The 20,871-nt window shown below is 54.4% G+C and overlaps 1 protein-coding gene and 1 long non-coding RNA gene across 6 annotated transcripts in view; one reads left to right on the top strand and one right to left on the bottom strand.

The window, feature by feature from the left end:
* COL27A1 (collagen type XXVII alpha 1 chain) overlaps positions 1–20,871 on the top strand; it is a 151,600-nt gene that overhangs the window by 69,710 nt on the left and 61,019 nt on the right. For all 5 annotated transcript variants that reach the window (XM_042242831.2, XM_042242832.1, XM_060408850.1 and 2 more), the window contains 10 exons: positions 4,878–4,931; positions 5,643–5,687; positions 8,988–9,041; positions 10,293–10,346; positions 11,207–11,260; positions 14,069–14,122; positions 14,272–14,325; positions 16,465–16,509; positions 17,867–17,920; positions 19,807–19,851. In XM_042242831.2, the coding sequence (XP_042098765.1) occupies positions 4,878–4,931; positions 5,643–5,687; positions 8,988–9,041; positions 10,293–10,346; positions 11,207–11,260; positions 14,069–14,122; positions 14,272–14,325; positions 16,465–16,509; positions 17,867–17,920; positions 19,807–19,851 (513 nt within the window). The remainder of the gene's footprint in view (positions 1–4,877; positions 4,932–5,642; positions 5,688–8,987; positions 9,042–10,292; positions 10,347–11,206; positions 11,261–14,068; positions 14,123–14,271; positions 14,326–16,464; positions 16,510–17,866; positions 17,921–19,806; positions 19,852–20,871) is intronic.
* LOC121818584 (uncharacterized) lies at positions 7,991–9,788 on the bottom strand. Its single transcript, XR_009599107.1, has 3 exons — positions 9,614–9,788; positions 8,527–8,686; positions 7,991–8,177 (listed from the first exon to the last, which is right to left on the bottom strand). It is a non-coding gene; the product is annotated as an uncharacterized LOC121818584 (long non-coding RNA).

Genomic DNA, 20,871 nt, shown 5'->3' with positions numbered 1-20,871 from the left:
GGCTCAGAGAGGCTGACGCACCTGCCCAAGGTCACACAACCTTGAAGTTGTCTGTTTCACAGCTCACCCCCTTTGCCACTGCACCACCCCTCCAGCTCCGCATGAATTCAGGAGTGAATGGAGACAGCAGGTTTAGAAGAATGTGAACTGGGCTGTGCCAGGGGCTCTTCTGTGTGAGAGACGGTGCTTATGAAGACCATACAGGAGCCAGGGCTGGTCACCTGGGTCCCCATCCTCAGGCACCTGACCTCCTACTGGAGTTTCAAGGAGGCCTTGTTGCCTTCAAAAGGCAGTTCCAGGGAAAGTTTTTCCCTGGAGGGTTTAGAAAGGAGTGAGTGGGCTTCTTTTTCACCCACTGATTTAGCCCCTTTTAGTGAGCGCTTCCTCTAGGGCACTGGGCAGGCAGTGGCCACATAGGCACTCATGTCAGTTGTCATTGGTGTAGAATAGACCATGAGTTAAAGTCTCGTCAGGCTCGGACATGATGGCCTATGGGGTCAGGGATGTGAAGCTCGTGCTGAGGGCAATGAACAGTGTGAGCTCAGGGCAGAGCAATCGGTGCAGGAAGCAGTGGCCAGGGATGCCCAGCAGCAGAGCAACAACAGAGAGGGAGGCTCTGCGAGCACCCGTGAGGGGGGGCACTGGGAGCCCCCCAGGTGTTCTTTCAGGGGTTCCTGGCAAGCCCCAGCCTGGACGCCTGCTGACCTGCTGGGCAGGGGAGTAGGACTCTCACCTGCTTTTGAATCTCAAGCCTGCCCTCACGCCTTGTCACTCATGAATGAGAGCAATAAGGAAAGGCATCGTTGGGTCCTTCATTGGAGTAAGCCGAGTCAGTCCCAGGCCTGTGAGCATGGACTGCAGGACCCGACCGACACACAGACCTGTTCTGGTCCTGCCTGTGTCCCCTGCCTGTTGCTTGGTCTTGGGGAACTTGCTTCACCTCACTCTGAGCCTCAGTTTTCTCATCTGTGACATGGCACTAACAATGGTGCTGACCTCATGGGACAACTGTGAGCAGTCAGGGAGCATCTGAACAGATTTGATGAGGCTGGAAACTGTCTGGTGTGGTGTCTGGCACTCAGGAGCTCTTTCAGTGGTCGCGGATGTGGCTGGTTGGTTGCATTCTTGGTGGGAGTCTGTGAAGTGAGGGGTGAAGTGTGTTGAGCAGGATCTGGGAGGTCTGGCAGACAGGGAAACAGGTTCCAGATTATGGGCGTGACTCACTGTGCTTTCTTGTGGGACCCGACTTTGTGTGTCACTTGGCCAAGCTGCCCACGAGTGCTGAGCACAAAGCAGGCTGGTATCTGTGGGCTATACCGGAGTAGGGGGGAGCGGAATGCGGGCCTGAGATTTTCTCTCTTCTCCCCCAGATGCTTTTCTAGTCCAACATGGGGTCCTGCCCACATGAAGAAGACCTGTCCTCAGCAAGCAGCCACCTGCTTCCCATGTGCCTTGCAGTCAGAGCACCTTTTCCATGGGTTCTTGGAGGGGAAGCCCGCACTGGCCCTGGCCCCCAACCAGACACAGACCCCTTTGGAGAGGGGCGGTGCGTGCATGTGGGGTGCCTACATGCGTCGGTCAGGCTTGTACTGAATGCATTCTCCACGCAACAAGCTGCCATCGGGTCTGGATTGGGGAAAAGGGAGCGTATGTTCCCAGAGCTGCTGGCTGGTCCTCTCTGTTCAAGACCCTGGCCCCCATCAGAACCTCTGCCTCAGAGGACCTTGTCTGCGTGTGCACCACCGCGGGGAACTCTGGGTGGCCACCCTTTGCTCCCTTCCTCCAGGAAAAGCAGGGTGGGGGCGGTGCAGCGGGGGAGGGACCAGACAAAGCATCCAAAGAGCTGAAATACTCTTCTCTGAGCTTTGGCCACCTGATGGGAAGGACTGACTCATTGGAAAAGACCCTGATGCTGGGAAAGATTGAAGGCAGGGGGAGAAGGGGATGACGGAGGATGAGAAGGTTGGATGATATCACCAACTCAATGGACATGAGTTTGAGTAAACTCCAGGAGTTGGTGATGGACAGGGAGGCCTGGCGTGCTGCGGTTCATGGGGTCGCAAAGAGTCGGACACGACTGAGCGACTGAACTGAACCTAACTGAGGAGCTGGCTGTCCTTCCCTCCAGCCTCTGTCCGGCCTGCAATCCTGGCTTCTTCTCTCCCAAGATTACTTCAGAATTGCTTAGAAACTCTGGGGACAGACTATGCGATGTGAATCCCAGCTCTGCTGAGCTCTGTGACTTGCTCAAGCCCTCACCTCTCGGAGCCTCAGTTTCCTCATCTGTAAAACGGGGAGATCAGGCAGATCGTGAAGGGCGGTCGGGAGCAGTAACAGAGCTGAGGTGTGTGAAGTGCGCAGTGTGGAGCCTTCCTGAGTGTCATCTGTGTTGCTGTGATCACCCTAACTGAGCGCTCCCTTTCTTAAGATTACTTGATGGGAACTGAAAGCAGAACTCCTTGGCAAAGGCTCAGCGAGAAGGTTTGGTTTCACCCAGTCAGGTGGGTTCAGGGTGGTGGTGGGGGGCGCGGTGAGACTCAGCGTTGCCTCAGCCAGGCCAGCTGCGGTCTCTGAGCTCTGCATGTTTCCCTCCATCGCTGCCCTTCCTTCCACAGGAGTCGGCAGGAATGTGATGTCCCATTCTCTGCCAGCCTCCCTCCGAGCCAGCTCCAGGCAGCTCCCACAGGAGCTAGTTGTTGAGGCTGGCCACCTGGGGCAGGCTGCATTCCTTCAGTGCTTCGGAGTGCTTTCCAGGGGCTTCCATGGAGCCTGACTCAGGGAATGGGAAACCGAGGCCCAGAGAGGTCAAGCACACTGGTGGAGCTCACACAGCAGCCAGACACGCACTTCAGTCACAGAGGATGGAAAGGGAGCAAAGAGAGTACTTCAGGGGCTCCCTCTCTCTGGGTGAAGGCTTAATTCGATGGCTGTGGCTGAGGGCTGTAGTGGTAGGGCAGGGCAGGAAGTGAGGAACCTGCAGGGAAAGAGGGTGCACCCCCTCACTCTAGACCAGGGTTTCTCACCTCAACACTGTTGACATTTGAGCCAGATAATTATTGGTTTTTCAGTTCAGTTCAGTTCAGTCGCTCAATTGTGTCCGACTCTTTGCGACCCCATGGACTGAAGCACGCCAGGCCTCCCTGTCCATCACCAACTCCTAGAGTTCACCCAAACTCATGTCCATTGAGTCGGTGATGCCATCCAACCATCTCATCCTCTGTTGTCCTCTTCTCCTCCTGCCTTCAATCTTTCCCAGCATTAGGGTCTTTTCAAATGAGTCAGTACTTGCATTACGTGGCCAAAGTATTGGAGTTTCAGCTTCAGCATCAGTCCTTCCAATGAACACCCAGGATTGATCTCCTTTAGGATGGACTGGTTGGATCTCCTTGCAGTCCAAGGGACTCTCAAGAGTCTTCTCCAACACTACAGTTCAAAAGTATCCCTTCTTCAGTGCTCAGCTTTCTTTATAGTCCAAGTCTCACATCCATACATGACCACTGGAAAACCATAGCCTTGACTAGACGGACCTTTGTTGGCAAAGTAATGTCTCTGCTTTTTAATATGCTGTCTAGGTTGGTCATGACTTTATTGTTTTTTAATATTCATTTATCGACTTGGCTGTGCTGGGGCTTAGTTGCAGCCTGTGAACTCTTAGTCATGGTGTGAGAGATCTAGTTCCCTGACCAGGGATCAAACCTGGGCCCCCTGTATTGGGAGCACCCAGTCTTAGCCACTGGACCACCCAGTCTTAGCCACTGGACCACCAGGGAAGTCCCCCAAGCCAGATAACCCTTTGTTGTGGGGCTTCCACCCATGAGATGCCAGTAGTACCTCTTCAGTTATAACTGCCAAAAATGCCTCCAGACTGTGCCAAGTACTTTATCCATGTAAGTCAATTGCCTCTCCAAACTCCAGGAGGTGCAGAGTATTAGTCCCTATTGGAGATGAGGAATCTGAGGCATGGAGAGGTTCAGTTCTGAAATCTCACAATGAGTGAGTGAGCCTCGGAGGAGAGATGGGACCGAGTGGTCTGGCCTTAATATGTGCTGACCGCCTCCCAGCCTTTCCCCAGCCCTCAGTGAATGTGACTCTCCGGGGTGAATGAACTCCGTGCCTTGCTCCCACCTTGAACAGGCTGATCTGATGTGATGCTGGGTCTCCAACCTATGGTCCAGGATTTACCCACTGATCTTTGTGTCCTATGGGGTCCGTTAGCAACTCTGGTGTCTGTGACTGACAGCCCCACTCCTTCCTTGCTGCTGTCCCAAGGAGAGGGCCCAGCCTCTGGAAGCAGAAATTCCTGCCCCTCACTGAGCTAGAGGAGTTGAAGCCTCTGTGTGTGCTTATTTTGCCTTTTCAGCAGCTCTCGGAGGGGAGGGTTCATCTTCTGCATTTTATAGATCAGGAGGCTGAGGACCGCAGAAGCCCAATGAAATGCCCTGAATCCCTTAGCTCAGCAGTCCCCAACCTCTCCGGCACCAGGGTCTGGGCTTCCTGGAAGAATTTTTCCACGGACCGGGGAGGCAGGATGGTTTGGGGATGATTCAAGCACATTACATTTATTGTGCACTTTATCCCTATTATTATTGTATCAGCTCCCCCTCGGATCATCAGGCATTAAATCCTGGAGCTTGGGAACCCCTGCCTTAAGCTAGAAGGGGATATGAAGAATCCAGCGTGAGGTGAAAAGAGGTAGAGGGCGGGGCACCAATCAAGGCATGAGCTTGGGAGAGGACCTCTGTGAAGTTAACTCCAGTATTTCGGTGGAGGCAAACACGCCTAATTACAAGATCAACCCAGGGATACGGAGGGGGTTTGCATCCTTGGAATTCTTCCCAGGCCAGCCTCTTATTGCTGCCTTCTCTTTCTCTTCCCAGGGCGACATGGGAACATTGGGTCCGATTGGCTACCCAGGACCCAAGGGCATGAAGGTAAACAGAAACCTTTCTTTACTCTGAGTCTCATCCCAGCCAGGCACCCCCTGACTCATTTCAGCTTAGAAAGAAGGGTACCCTGACACAATGTTGGGGGAGTGTACTCAGAGGGGTGCTGGGGTGGAACGTGGCAGATCAGGGGCTCAGTGCTTCTCCGTCCTGAGAGCCAAACATCGTGTGCGTGTCATTTATGCCAGACATCTTTATTGGACAGCAGTCCCCCAGCTGAGCATGAGTCAGACGTGGTTCTGGACCTCAGGGCACTGAAAGTCCAGTGCGGAACATCACTAGGGGGACAGAAACTATAACAGCAAGCCAGTGAGCTCAGGACATTCCTGAGTGGGATGGGTGTGCAGGCGAAAGGTGGGCTTACGCTGCCAGGACCACGTTCCAGGGACGATTCCATTTGGCTAACAAGCGTGTGACCCAGCTCATGAAGGCCGTTTCCCCCATCAGCGCCCTTCTCCCCTGGATGTGTCCAGAGCTCTGTGATTCACAAGTCAGCCGCCCCTTCTTATGGTCCTACGTGCCACACCATCACCCTTTGGGCCGGGGCTCATTGCCCCCTTTTACAGATGAGAAAACTGAGCCCTGGGCTGGAGCATTCAGCACAGGGTCTTGCAGCAAGCCAATGGGTTTACGCCAGGGATCCTGACTTCTGGGGCTTTTACCCTCCGTCACAGCTGAGCCCCGGCCTCTGTCTTGCAGGGACTGATGGGAAACGTGGGGGAACCCGGACTGAAAGGTGATAAGGTGATCTGAATACTCCCTTATTGCACTGTGTTTCATCTGCATGCGAATTCCCTCCGCCTCGGCGCTGCTGCTGATTTCTCGCCAGGTCCACTCCCCTGCACTTCTGCCTTCCCTCTGGCCCTCCCTAAATCTGTGCTCCCCAACTTCTTCCCTGTAACTCTGGGTGGGATTCAGGCAGACAGTTCTGGAAGCATGCAGATCTTGGCAGACAGAGTGGGGGGCTGAGGCTGTTGAAACTTGGGTTAGGGGTGAGTTAAGGCAGGTCTCTGAATTTGGGGAACAAAGCTGAGGCTAGCATCCAGGCTTTGAGGTCAAAGCCACAGGATACAGAGGGTGGGGATGGAGAGATAGGAGAAGTGGAGCTGAGATGATGGGCCCCAGGGCAGGGGTGATGGCATAGGAGGAAACAAATCCACATCCACTGTCAAGACTGGAATTGGGAGCCCAATCCCAGGGTCTGAAAGTGCAACAGAAAAGCCAGGACGGGCCTGAGCCCCGACCGGCGTTCCTCCCAGCTGTGCCGGGGGTGGGCGCAGGGTGGCACCCTTGCCATGTGTCTGCCACAGTTCCACTGCCGAGCCAGCCCGGGGCCAAACCAGAGCTGGAGTTGGGTAGGTGGGACCCCGGGGCCCAGAGAGGGGCAGCACCTGGCCTGGGCCCTGCAGCATCCGAGTGAAGAGACTCGGAGGGTAGAGGCGCACTCTGTGCTCGGCTCTGTGGCCTTCTTCCTGCCCTCCCCTGCAGCCTCGTGACAAGCCAGGCCCCACAGAGGGAGCGTGGGAGAGCTTTGGGGCAGCATCCAAGTTTCCATAAGCCTGAGCAGATAAGAGCCACTCACCTGCTCTGGGGCCGTGCTCCCTGCACCTGTCTTCAGATGACCCTGCTCCTCCTAAGTTTGAGGACCAGGAGCAGGGACCAACACTGGTCCCCCTCTAAGTGTTCTCCAGGGCTTAGCTCGCCCATCCTCCACCCCTCTACGAGATGGGAAGCTTGCTGAGCACGCACGGCTGGTACATATCATCAGGATTTGAACCCCAGCACCTGCCAGCAGAGACCTCCACCCTGAAGCAGGACTGAGGTCAGAAGGGCAGAGTCGATGAGGTCCTTAGAGGTCACCTCCTCCAGTGCCTACATGTCACAACTGGAGAAACAGACCCAAAGAGAAGAGGTTCTTCAAAGGAAACTCAGTGATCAGTAGGAGCCAGCCCAGAGCCTGGACTCTTAGAAAAACTAGAGCTGCTGGGCTGAAATGAGCATCCCGGCTTGCCCTGCCCACTCCCACCCCTGGTGCCCAGCCGGGCGGTGCTCACCCCAGTCTGTGTCTGTCTCCACCTCCCCCGTCTCCTCCCTCACGCCCAATCCTCCAGCTGCCCCTCCCTCCACCCTCCCACCCCTCCCCACTCAGCTTTGCCCTCTGGCTCTGCCCTGCTGGTTGCTAAGCCCCCTCTTCCACAGCATGCCCTCTGGAGACATAGGGGCTTTCTGTTGGAGGCGGGGGCTTCCCCATAGCTACCTGTTTACCCCATGGTTTGAGTCATCAGCACTCTGGAAATGTTGAAGTCATGGACAAGGTGAAAGGAAGTGGAGGGGGGGGTGGAAATAGGAGTGTAGGCAGGGAGCTTTTTATAGGCCCTTTGCAGAGCTGGCCTCCAGCTCACTGTTTCTTCAGGAACATGGAAATAAACGTGTTACATAGAATTCGGCTGGCTTGCTGACTGGTGCTGCCTGGGACATCGAGAGATGTAAAAGCCGGAAATTATTTTCCTGCTCACAGATCTCAGCAAAATCAAATAAGTCTTTAGAGTTAAAAAAAAAAAGAAGAGAAAAAGAAATCTCTTTTCTGCTTCTTTGGCTAGAATAGGATCATAATATTTGGGGGAGCAGTGTTCTTAGCCCCTCCTCACTCCACTCCACCTTCTGGCCCCACCCTGGGATGACAGAGCCACCCCTTCATGTTCCATAGTCATCCTGCCTAGAATCCCAGATTGTCATGAACCAGTCTGGCCTCAGTCCTGTTTGCCACCACCTGGCTCCCTCTCCCCCCATGGAGATACATTCTGGAACCCAGGCTTCTGCTCCAGGCCCAGCTTTCTCCAGATCCCTTGTCCTGATTTTTTAGGGGCCTTTGAACCATTTTTTAAAAACCATCTTACTCCTTCTTTGGACATTAAAAAAAAAAAAAAAGTTCCTAAGTTCCTAAAACTCTGGGATATTGTATAAGATTTTCCAAATTGGAAAAACCAAAGTAAGTTAAAAAAAAACAAAACACACACACACACACACACACGCACGCACTTTTTTTTTTTTTATTAAAAAAAAATTCTGGCTTTTGTTCTCCCGAGGAAGTTCTGTTGGATCATGGCCTTAGCTGCACGACATGAGTTCTCTAAGATTCTCCATTCTTCTTGGGTTTTTCTCCCCATCCATCCAACTGCTGCCAGGACTGTGAATGTTTTCTGAGTCCTGGGGCCAACGTACCAACATGGAAAGCTGGAAAGGATGAGAGCTGTGTGAGATGGTTCCAGCTCCAAGGAGAAACCTCCCAATCTGGTTCTGTGACAGCTCATTTACCAGGATGTGGTTGAGTACAGGGAGGGGGCAGAAGAGACCTCTGACAGCCAGAATCAGTGTGACCAAGTCCATGCAATGTGTCATCTTAAAAGGGAAACACCCAGACTTAACTCGAGACCAGTTTACTTGCTGTTGACACGTAGTCTTAATGAGCCAAGCTCTCTGGTTTCTCATGCTATAGCTGATTCAAAGCAGTTAGTTAGACATAGACCGAAGCCGACTGCTGGCACAGAAACTCCCACAGAAGGAAGATGTGACAACTCCTAACCTGACAGTGAGAAATATCTAGCAACAAGTGCAAGCGCTCTGAACCCACGGCGATCCGGGGACGCTGTCCAAGCTGCACGCTCTTCCGTGTGACGTCAGTTGATGATGAAGAGGTTGGAGGATCGAGACATGGTTCCTTTGACCCACGAGTGTCTGATCTCCTGCCAAGGCCAGGCAACATGGGGCAGCTTAGCTTCTGTTAGTGGAGTGTTCAGCCACCTGAGCAACCCCAGGCAGACCTGCAGCTAAGCTGGCTCTGTCCCCCGAGGGGGCCCACCTTCCCAACCCAGGCTCCTCTGGGGCTGGGGGCTGCCCTTTTCTCTAACAAGGCTGCTGCTGGGTGGATCGACATGGGGAACGGCCTCGGCAAAGCTGTACCTCGCCACTGGGTCTGGATGTGGGGGAGGCTTCCAGAACTCACCATGGTTTCCATCGTAACCTTCTTTGCTGGTGTGTATTTAGGGTGAACAAGGGGTTCCAGGTGTGTCAGGAGATGCCGGATTCCAAGGAGACAAGGTAACTCCTGCACATTCACCTCCTGCCCGCCCCCCGCCCCCGGCCCTGCTCTTCTGTGGCGCTGGCTTCTTTCCCAGGGGCTGACATGGGCCGGGACCCACCTGGAAGGTGGCATCCTTTCCCACCATCCTGTCTCCTCCATCTTTCATCCACCCTCTCGTTGTTGTCTCTTCTCTGGACTTCACAGCGGCCTCCTGGCGTATTCCCAGGCCCCAGCCACATCCCTCCCAGCCTGTCTTCCTCACCGGCACAAAAGTGTGCCGAGGACCCAGCTCTACTCCGTGCTCATCCACGGCTCCTCACTGCCCCAGAGTGGAGTCCGAGCTCCTGGCCCCTGCACCTGGGCCACCAGTGTGCAGGCCCCTCTGGCATTCCTGCCCCTCACCCTTCCAGCCCTGAGCCCCAGCCCCACTGACCTCCTCACTGCACCAAGTGGGCACACGCAGCCGCCTCGCTGGGCACACCCTCCGCCCCATCTGGGCATGGCCCAGCCCCACCCCAGAGCTCCACGTGGATGCCGTGTTCTCTACCTGCTCAGGAAATTGCTGTGCCCCTCTCTGAGTGCCCCTCACCTGCAGCAGCACATCTCTTCCCTGGCTCATGGGGACTGGTGCTCTGCCCATGGCCAGACAGCAGGTTCCCCAGAATAGGGCCCCCGGCTGGCCCAGAGGGGCTCAGGTCAGGGTCCTGCGCAGGACGGTGAACACTTAAAAAGATACGTCTGAGTGAGTGGCTGGCCAGGATGACGGAGGATCCCAGGCTGCCTGCCAGGCCAGCTCCTCTTCGCCTGTGTCCGGCACCATGTGGCCACATCTGGAGTTCTCCCAGCCAGTCAACGAGGCCCAGATGTTGGCCAGCTCTCCCTCTTCCTCTCCCCTCCCTCCTGGCTGGCCTGTCCTGACCCAGCCTCGATGTCTCCGGGTTGTGAGCCACGCAGGCCTGGCTGCCTCTGCAGCTGGGCCCCAGTCTCCAGACTTCCCCAGGCATCACAGGCGCAGCAGCAGTGCCTGCTGGTGGCCCTGGGGTCCCGGGGTCCTGGATGACCTTGTGAGGACAGGAGCTGCCGTTTCACCCTTGCATCCCTGGGTCCCAGCCTACAGGGCTGCCAAGCTAGAGCTTGCAAGCAGAGGGCTCATCCTCCCCCAAAAAGCGGGTGTTGCCCAGGCCTCGGGCCGGCAGGGTGACCAAGCAGCTGTCCTTCTGGACATTTCTGGGCGTTGCTAACCCCAGTTCGCTCTGCATCTTTTTCAGGGGAGCCAGGGCTTGCCAGGGTTCCCCGGCGCACGGGGGAAGCCAGGGCCTGTGGTGAGTACCTTCTGCTTCTAGAGCCTCAGGCTCATGGTGTCCAAATGGTCATGGAATGTGGCCAGAGATGCCTTCACATCCAGGACCTCATTTCCTCCCGCAGCAGCACTGGGAGGCAAGTAAAGCAGAGTAGAAATGGAGATTCGCCCCTTTTACAGATGAGGGCACTGAGTCCCAGAGGGGCAGCAGCATACCCAGGCCTCAGGCATTGGCAGAGCTCTGGTGAGAATCAGGGCTCCCAGTGTCTTGTAAATAATAGTAATGTTATCAACAATAGCAGTGGATGTCATTTATTTATTGAATGTTCCCATAGGTGCTGGTGGTAAAGAACCCGCCTGCCAGTGCAGGAGACTTAAAGAGACATGGGTTCGATCCCCGGGTTGAGAAGATCCCCTGGAGGAGGGCATGGCAACCCACTCCAGTATTCTTGCCTGGAGAATCCCATGGACAGAGGAGCCTGGTGGGCTACAGTCCATGGGGTCGCGAAGAGTTGGATGTGACTGAAGCAACTTAGCATGCAGTCACACATGCATCAGATCCTTCCTGTGCTGTGTCTCTTTAAAAGACTGTCCACAACCCCAGGGAGTCAGAATTGTTATTGTTCCCATTTCTCAGATGGGGAAAGTAAAGTTCAAAGGTGAAGTGACTTGCCCAGGATCCGGTGCCCAGGAAGAGTAGGAGTTAGGGCTTGAACAGTAACTTCTTGTAGTTGTCTGGGCAGATTTCACTCATATTCTCCTGAATTTTCCAACCATCCCCAGGTTGGGGAGTAATACAAGGGATCCAGGAAAGGTGGGATCTCTTACCTCGCTTACCCCTCGCTTACCCCTGCCTCCCCTCCAATCTCTTCTCTTCCACAGGGCAAAGTTGGAGACAAAGGATCCATTGGGTTTCCTGGGCCCCCGGGACCTGAGGTATTTAATGCCCTATTTCTCTGTGTCTGACTGTTACTGCGTGTCGTCCTTGGGAAACCAAGGCCCAGAGACAGGGAGAGACTTGCCTGAGGTCACACAGCAATTGAAAGATGGGATTAGAAATTCCTAGAGTGTCAATCTTTCCTTTTCTTCCTCGGTTTCCTGGCTTCGCTGGGGGCTCGCAAAGGCAGTAGGGCAGCAGCTGTCTTCAGACTCCCTCCCCGGCTCCATGGCTGCCTTTACAGTTTCCAGAAAGAAGCATCAGGAAAACCCTCTGAGCTGTGCTGCCTGGACCCTTCACGGGAGCTCCCCGCATTCTCTACCCCTCTGAGCCCTGGAACTTTTCCAGCTACATACAGCCATTCTGGAGAGGTGCAGGGCTCAGAGCTCACAGGTACAGGGAGCAAGAAACAAGAGTAAGATTCTGGTGTTTGAATGGAGAAGATGTCACGACAGACAGATTAAGCAATTAACATGGTTACTACAGCTGAGTCAGTAGAACCCGAGTTTCTGACACGTGTGCTAATGAGCACAGGTATGTTAAATGTCCATCACTGGTATTTCTGTACAAAAGAGCGAGGCAGCTGGGCAGCTGATTGAACTCCTCTTCCCGCTCCCCCACCCCATGCCTCGCCCTCAGTATGGGGACCAGCTCTGGAGAACAGGGTAAGCAGTGCTGGGGGACTGCCGTCTATCTTAGGGGGTCTAGGTCAGCCCTAGTCCCCACCCCACCCCTATGTCACACCTCCCTGGCCTGGCGTCTTGCACATCCCTGAGGTCTCGGAGATAGAAGTCTGGTCCATCCTTCCAAAGATCACTCCTGGTATCGCCCGGATGGATGAGGGAGTGTTTCCTAAAAGCCACAAGTTCTGCTTTCCACTGTGTTGACTTTGGCCTTGACACAGTCCTATCTTTAGACAAATGGACTTGGCCTCTCTTCTATGGCCCTGATTCCTTCCCCTGGTCACTGTGGAAAAAGACTTCTCTGAGAGGCCGGGTTTCCCAGCAGTCTAGCCAGTGCGGGTGGAAAGCCGGCTCCCTCGTTTTATTAAGCCCTGCCTCGTGCCAGGAGGCTGCGTCGTATCTTCGGGATGGTAGCTGGCTGAACGGCCATCACGACCAGCGAGGGAGACAGTCACAACCACCCTTTGCAGAGGAGGGGCTGAGTGACTGAGCAGGGTGGGGGTGGCCTCCTCAGGGTCGCCCTGCTACTTGTAGCAAAGAAGTTCTTCATTTTGCCCTTTGGCTCCCTCTCGGGTCCCTGGACAGCTCTGGGGTCTGCCTCCCCCATCTTTGGGTTCTGTTTGGATTGGCGGACTCAGCATCCAGAAGATGGTTCTGCTTGGCTGAAGACAGAAGCCGACGAGCCTGTCAGCACCTTCCAGGGTCTTTGTCACCTTTCTGAGACCGTGGGTGCAGCTTCTACTCGCTAGCCCTGGAATGAATCAGCTCTTTCATTCATTAGTGGGTCTGATCTGTGTGATACCAGAATTTGATCAGCATCCTGGCCTCCTTCAAATTCTCCCTGGAGACAGGCCCACCCCAAGCAGTTTTGTTTTCCCAGGACCCAAAACACTTTGGCTTGTAGATTTTTTTATTGAGTGCTTACCAGATGCCAAATACTGAACTCAGCAGTGTACTCACCTTATTCTCTTCAAGCCTCAGAACAGCCTTGTTTGGTGATTTTTATAGCTAGCATTTTGGAGATGCAGAAGCCAGGGCCCAGACAGGCTTAGAAACCTGCCTGGGGTCGCACAGTGAGTTGGTGGCAGAATGGGCCTTTGAGCCCCTGGATTTGAAGAAAAAGATGTGGGTCTTTGGCTTCCTGTGTTAACTCCAAATTCAAGACCAGACTTGCCTTCGCTAGTGAGAAGGGTGAGAGGATGGTGGAGCTGGAATCTAACGAGAGTTACCAAAACCTCAAAAGAGGAAGAAAACAAAGCCACTTACTAAGGTGAAGTCGGGGAGCATCCTGGCTGTAGGGACTCATATTCAAAGGCTTAGGTTTCTGGTTGGCAGGCAACTGAGGGAGTAGTGGGTCTGCCCTGAAAGCAAATGGGGTTCTAGGCTGATTTAACAGAGATATTATACCTAAAACAAGGGAGGGGATGTTCTTACATTGACTCTGCTGGTCGGTTCATGGATATCCTAGTGATCACCAACAATGAAAGCTAGCAGTTGGAGGCAGCCAGACTGAGGGCCCTGGGGCCCCTGACTAGGGGCAGTTGAAGGGACAGAGAAGTCTGGTCCTTTCTGCGGGGGAAGGAAAGAGATTCTGCTCCATGTCCCAAAGAAGCTTCCACTGCAGTCATCCGTAGGAATGGCTTGGGAGCAGTGAACTTTCAATGGTGGTGTGGGGCAGAGTCCAAGGTTACAGTGGGGATTTCTACTTCCGAGAGTTGCTCATACTTACAGATCTGTGCTTTTCTAGCCTTTCAAAGTCACAGCAAACCCAGAATATACAGGATCCCCGCAATAAAGGATGGCCCTCCTCATAGCAGAAGATGGCTAGCTGTGAAGCCCTGGCTGCCCCAGGCCTAAGACTTGGGAAGGTCTGGATTAGATGACCTTGCATGTGCTAGTTCCTACGCCAGGATCTTCCTGCACTGTCCTGCCTCATTTTCTCAGCACCTCTCTGAAGTGTAGGGGCTGATTCTTTGTTTTAGAACCATGATAAGTGACCTGCCCAGGGTCATCTCCCCTGCAGGATGAGATGGAGACCCAGGTCGGTCCCCCTCCAAGACCTATGGTCTTCACATTTCCCTACGTAGTCCCCCTGGGTGACCCCAGCTCTCTGCTTCCTTTCAGGGATTCCCTGGAGACATTGGCCCCCCCGGGGACAACGGCCCAGAAGGCGTGAAGGTGAGTCCCTGCCCAGGAGAACTCCAGCTGATGAGGCTGACCGCTCTATGCAAACCACAGGCCTGATTCCAAGCCAGCGGGAGTCTCGCCTGCCCGTGGTGGAGACGGAGGTGCCGCCTCTGAGCCCGCTCTCTGTTCCCTCTCACCAGGGTAAGCCTGGAGCTCGAGGCCTGCCAGGACCCCGTGGGCAGCTGGGGCCCGAGGTGAGACCGTCTGACCCTGCCTCCACCCATCCCCGCCCCCCACCGCAACCGCTAGCTTGCTCTCCCCTGGGTCCTGGAGACCTTAGCTGAGTTCCAGGGGCCCTTGGTCAGGAGACACAGGGCCCAGGGCCACCTCAGGCTTGCCCTCCAGTTCATCCTTTTAGCTCTTCCCTGTGACCCTTCCAGGGTTCTCATCTGTCCTGGCCTGGCTGGCAGGTCACTCCCATCACGGCCACGCCATTGCCCTGGGGTTTCCTCTCTAGGAGCCACCGTCACTGCTTCTTCTCACAGTAGCACAGTTTATTGGGGTGCTGCTGTAGGAGGGAGGGCATCTCAGCTCAGGGGAGGTCCTGACTCTCAAGGGGATAGACTATGTCAGCTCCCTGTGGTTAGTGGCAGGCAGCATCAGGGTTCGAACCCGAGTCCACTGAGCCCAAAGCTCCTGGCATGGACCCCGTGCTGTTTAACTTCTGGGCTCCTGGGGGCTGCCTGGGGCCTCCTGGGAGAATGACGTGACTTATGCAGCTAGTAAGTGACAGACTGAAGATTTGCTTACTGATTCTTTCGTGGTGAGGGGGATTGATGATTTCCTTGGGCCTGTTGGAGCACCAGCTGGAGGGCAGTTGGCCACCCCATGGGCTGGCCCCAGGTTTTTCCCATGTGCAAGGCCCTCCCCGGCACACCTTGGCACAGGCCCCAGAGCTCCCATGACGCAGCCCTGGGGGGAGGGTGCAGGAGGCCCCGACTCACTGCGACCACAGGCAGGCATCTGGCTGACATGGATCCCTTCTCGGGCTGGTTCTGGGTCTGGCGGGGTCCCAGTACTGGCCCTGTGAGCTGCCACGTGGGGCTGCTTTCCTGGAAGCTAGGGCGGGGGGAGTGGGCTCTGGAGGGGGCCTCTTGGTTAGGCCTGGCATGCCAGAGGGGCTAGTCTGGAAGCTCCCTGAGCCTGCGGGAGGGCCTGAGGCATCTCCATGGGTGGGAAGTGGGCAGGAGGGTGGGAGGGAAAGATGGCACCAGCCTGTGCTCCCGTTGACGTTCACATTACAACATTATCACTGAAGCAGACTCTCAATATGCTCACCACTCACTCACATCTCCGTTGATTCATCTGTCCACTCGTCCATTCATTCATGCCTCCATTTGTTACCCCCTCTCAGGCCCTCCTCCCTGCCTTCCCAAACCACACACCCACTAGACCCTGGGCACACCCATCCTGAGTGATGCTGGGGGTTGTGGTGTCAAAAAAGAATAAGAGATCATGGCTGTCCTCTAGGAACTCAGGTTACTCATCAGTGGGTTTGTTTGTTTGTTTGTTTGTTTAAACATAATCACAATAGTAAAGATGTTTATCAGTTTTCACAATCAATAGCCAGACAAAAAATAAAAGATAATTACATTTGCAAGTCCCCATTTGCAATGGGGCTTCCCTGGTAGCTCAGACAGTTAAGAGTCTGCCTGCAATTCAGGAGACTTGGGTTCGATCCCTGGGTTGGGAAGATCCCCTGGAGAAGGAAATGGCAACCCATTCAAGTATTCTTGCTGGGGAAATCCCATGGAGAGAGGAAGGAGCCTGGCGAGCTACAGTCCATGGGGTCGCCAAGAGTTGGACACGACTGAGCAAGTAACTCTAACTCATGGGAACATGATTAACCTAACTATAAAATAATGACATACAATTTGGAGGGTCAAGCAGAGTGGTACTTATCAGTGTTTAAGACGATACTCTCTGTCCCGCTCCATTTTACAGATGGGGAAACTGAGGCATGGTGCGGCTAACATCTGCCACCGAGTAAATGGCAGAGCTCGGAACAGAGCCCATATCTTTGAGCTGCAGTCTGGGGCTCTGCTCAAACAGCATATGATAGGGTTTGGCTTTCCTGTCCAGCACTACTGCCAACCCAGACTGACCACATTCACGTGACAGGGGGAGCCCCATTCACCCAGAAGCCCACGTGTGGTCTGGCCTCTAGGCCTCTGCCCTGGGTGGGGCCAGGCAGGGGGCCCAGGTGTATCATTTCTCAGCTAGGGAGGGCTCTCCTGTGCCCACCTCTTGCCCTCCTGACAGGTCAAGTTCTCCAAGACTCCCGCTGAATTAACTTTCTCCTTTTTCTCCTCTCTCGTGTCTCCTGACCCTAGGGAGATGAGGGACCCATGGGGCCACCAGGGGTCCCTGGCTTGGAGGTGAGTGTTGCTGGCCTGGGGGTGTGGGATTTGTTGGTACTGAGCCAGCTGTATGCAGGCGGGCATCATCTGGGTGGTGCTCTGGAGAGAAGTCGTCTATGAGAGCCTTGGGCCTGCCAAGGTGGGGGTGAGGACAGACCCCAGAAGAGAGAGACAGGAAGCAAGAAGCTGCTGTGCACCTACTGTGTGCAGGTGCATTGCGTCCATTTCCATTCATTTGATTCTCCCTTGAGAAAGGCACTGCCTTTCTTAGTATCATTCAAGGCCCTCAGGCTCAAAGAGCATAGCCCAGGCAACTTCCTGGTGATCCGGTGGTTAAGAATCCACCTTCTTATGGAGGGTATATGGGTTCCATCCCTGGTCAGGGAACTGAAATCCAAGATGCCAAGGGGCACCTAAGCCCGCACGCCACAACTAAGACCTGTCACAGCCATTAAAAAAAAAAAAAAAAACGGTAAAAAACTTATCCCAGAATCTCACAGCCAGGAAGCCAGGATACCCTCCCTGGAATCTGAATCTGACTTCTCTCTACTGCTTCAGGTGGTCTTCCAGAAAGGTGTATGCCCAGACACCTGCAGTCTCAATCTCATAAATTGGCAGTTTGTAGATATTTTTGGTCTTGGGACCTTTTGACATCCTTGGAAATGATTGAGGACCTTGAATGCTTTTCTTTACATGGGTTACATCTATTGACATGAGTACTTAAAACCAAGAAATTTTAAATGCTTTAAACAATTCATTCAAGATTAACAACCAGCTCTTTTCATGTTAACAAAAATAATAGTTTTACCCCTCCTCCCAAAGCTATATTTTCCAAAACAAAAATCATCTAACGAAAAGAGTGGCATTGTTTTACCATTTTTTGCAAATCTCTTTAATGTCTGGCTTAATAGGAGTCAGCTGGATTCTCCAGTCTGCCTCTGCGTTCCATCTGTGGATAAAACCACGTGCCATGTAGTCTCTGGAAAACTCCACTTGCATTCATGAAAATGAGTGACACGGGCAGATGACATCTTAATATTCTTATGAAAATAGTTTTGACCCTGTGAATTTCCTGTGAAAGGGTCTCAGGGTCCCCCAGAGGACCCCGGCACAACAGTTTGAGAACTACTGGCATAAACGCTCCATGCCCCTGTGTCCTTTATCTTCTGTTCCAGTCCCTTCCTTTTCCTCACTCCTTGAAAGCAGTTTTCATCGTTCCCATTAATAAACAAGCCAGCCTGGGAGGGGAGGCTTCCCAAGGTCACACAGCTGACCACTCTCCCTGGCTCCCCAAGGACAGCTGGCAGCCTGGTGACCTTGGGGCTCTGTGTCCCTGCCCCTCCTGGCTTCTCTCACTCACTCCTCCCTGTTGCAGGGTCAACCTGGCAGGAAGGGGTTTCCTGGAAGACCTGGCCCGGATGGCTTGAAGGTGAGGGCACCTGGAAGTGACGTGGCAGGAAGGGGGAGGAGGGAACACCTGGGGAGGAGAAGAGAGAGGGGGAGCCAACCGATGAGGCTCTAGGATGACCCCTGAATTCCTGACCTGTTGTGAAAAGCAGAGGAGATGGTCTCTGTTTATCACAAAGTGTGTATGAGTAACAGGAAAACGTGGACAGAATCTCAGTGTCCACCAGGGGACCAGTGTTCAAGTCATGGGGCACAGCGCGGCCACCAAAGACGGCGTGCTGGGAGGATTGACAAGACGGGAAGATGCCCGTGTGTTGCAGGGGTGGTGGTGGGCGCGTGGGAAGCAAGTCGCACGGTGGAATGGTGCAGCAGGAGCCCGTGGCCGGGGCTGGCTGAACCGCGTTCCTGAAGGCTCAGGGCAAAGGCTGGAACGTGGATGGGGGTTAGCTCTGGGTAGTGGGATTATCAGAGATTTCCATTTCCCTCTCTGGGCTTCTGTATTTTCCCCATCATCTCCCATAAATATGCATTTCACTTATTAACAGTTTTTTGGAAGTTATCAAAATGAAAAAGAACTGGCCCCAGTAGGAGATTATGTTCCTCAACACATGGGCAGCTTAATGCCTTTGCAGGGATTCCCTTTGAAGGCTGGATTTCCCTGGCCATCGCGGGCAGGGATCGCTGGGCCGAGTTGACAGCTGGGCAAACACACGGAGGGTTAGGGTGGAACTAGGGGGGCCAGGCCATCCAAGTGCCCTCCTCTCAGGAGAAATGGCCTCTGAGTCTGTGTCTGTCTGGCTCCTCTGGGGGTCTCAAGCCTGAGGTCTGGGGGCAGACTTGGAAGGGAGGCTAAGGTTTGAGCCGGGATCACTGTGAACCCCATCCATTTGTGAGCCCAAATCCTGGCCGGTCCGAGCCCACGTCCTGCCCTCTGAGGCCTGGGCCTTTCTCCCTCAGATACCAGCTGGGTTTCTGTGGTGGGAGTGGTGATGGGGCCCCGGGCAGATTTATCCCACGGCTCTGCTCGCCAGGGCAGCCATGGCTGCGGAAGGAGTGGGAGTCACCCCAGCTTGGGGTAAAGCTGACAGGCAAGGTCTCGAAAGGCCACCCAGTGTGAGGGCTTGGGGACTTCTTAGGTGGTGCTAGTGGGAAAGAACCCGCTTGTCAGAGCAGGAGTCGTAAGAGACGAGGGTTTGATCCTTGGGAAGATCCCCTGGAGGAGGAAATGGCAGCCCACTTCAGTATTCTTGCCTGGAGAACCCCATGGACAGAGGAGCCTGGTGGGCTACAGTCCATGGGGTCACAGTTGGACATGACGGACGTGACATAAGACACAGCGCACATGAGAGCTTGCAGGCAAATGAGTTCTGTTTTCCTTATTTATGAGTGGGGACGCCGAGCCCAGAGCAGAGACGAGACCGTTCCGTGTCACTTGTGAGCTGGTGGCAGAGCTCTGAGAATCCAGTGCCCTGATTCCCCAGCTCCCTGCTCACCCTGGTGCAGCACGGGATCTCCATCCGTCAGACCCAAGTTCCAGCTCTAGCCCTACTTCCAGCTCGCTGTGTGACCTCAGCAGGTCACTTCACCTCTGTGAGCTTCAGTTTCCGTCTCCCGCTGAATGCCGTGGGTTGATGGGGGTCCCAGATGAGATATAGACCCCATGCCAGGTAACCTGCCCAGGGCCTCTCCAAGGGAATGATGACTAGGATCATCCCTGGGGCCAGAGGAGGTTTTATCCCAGCGTCCCTTGTCCCTACCATTTGTTTGGAGTTTCCAAGGCCAGACTGCAGTTGAGTTTCTTGGTTCATCCCCACCAGAGGGGACTAAGGCCAGTCGACCTGGGTGTCTCCTGGGAGGCCTGGACTCCTGCCACCCATTCCCGAGTGACCCTCCTCTGTTTCTCTGCAGGGCGAGCCAGGTGATGCTGGACGGCCGGGGCCTGTGGGCGAGCAGGTGAGTCACCACCGTCTCAGACCCTACTGGCTCCCTTTACTGAGGGCTTAGCTGTGGGAAGCACATACATGGAGCTCATTCATCCCCAACCCCAGCTAGAGTGGTCAGGTTAGGGTTATCTAACCCTAAACGGCTCATCTCCCCGCTTCACTGACATGGACAAACTCTGGCTCTTAGGGAGGTGAGGTCACTGCCTGAGAAAGCCATGGATCTCAGTCCCCACGGTTCTTCCCCACAGCCTGACTCTGCAGATGTTCTGGGGGCACTCGCCCAAAAGACGTTACGTGACTTTGTTCCCAGAACGTGCAAAGTGGAAGAGCCCTTTCACAGTCACCACCCGTGCTCCATATAATGGGAGGGCCGGAAGAGTAGAGAAGCAGAGTCGTGTGCCAGGGGCTCTCGGTCCAGGCATCCCTAAATTATAAAGAAAACAAAACTCACATCAGTGGCTCTGGCTATGCTGGAAGTCAGGCCAGGGTCTGAAGCGGAGAGGAGGTTGCACGTGATCACTGAAAAGGAAGTTGGAGAAATATAACCTTCAGTGTTGAGGTCCAGGGCCCTTGGCACTAGAGGCTGATGAGTGGATGACCGGCCTTAGGCCCTGCTCTGCAGCCCGGCGCCTCCTGGAAGCATAAGCTCTGGGCTCGTAGGTCAGGTCAGAAGGTAGCAGTCTCATCCACTCCTTTAAAGAAGGACCCCATCCTCTGAACCCAGCCAGGGGCTGCCTCGAGCTGGAAGGGGAATGATGCTGGGGACCCAGAAGAATTTGTCTCTGCTGAGAATTTGACTCTGCTGAGAGTCACGCACATGAGGAGCTTCCTCACCAGGCCTGCAACATCTGTTGGGGGGAAGAAAGGAATTAAAGCAGGGGAGGACTGGATTTTTGAAACCTTTCCAGTGTCATTCGAGCGCATTCTGTGGGAAGCCCAGGAGTTTGGAAGGGCTGCCGCGGCCTGGATGTATTTCCTGATTGGAAAAAAAAGGCAATACGTTCAGCAAATTTAATTTCATAGTTATGCT

This window comes from Ovis aries, chromosome 2 (assembly GCF_016772045.2).
Source record: "Ovis aries strain OAR_USU_Benz2616 breed Rambouillet chromosome 2, ARS-UI_Ramb_v3.0, whole genome shotgun sequence".
NCBI classification, from domain to species: domain Eukaryota; kingdom Metazoa; phylum Chordata; class Mammalia; order Artiodactyla; family Bovidae; genus Ovis; species Ovis aries.
The sequence above is the reverse complement of the archived record's forward strand: the minus strand, read 5'-3'. Positions and strand labels throughout refer to the sequence as shown.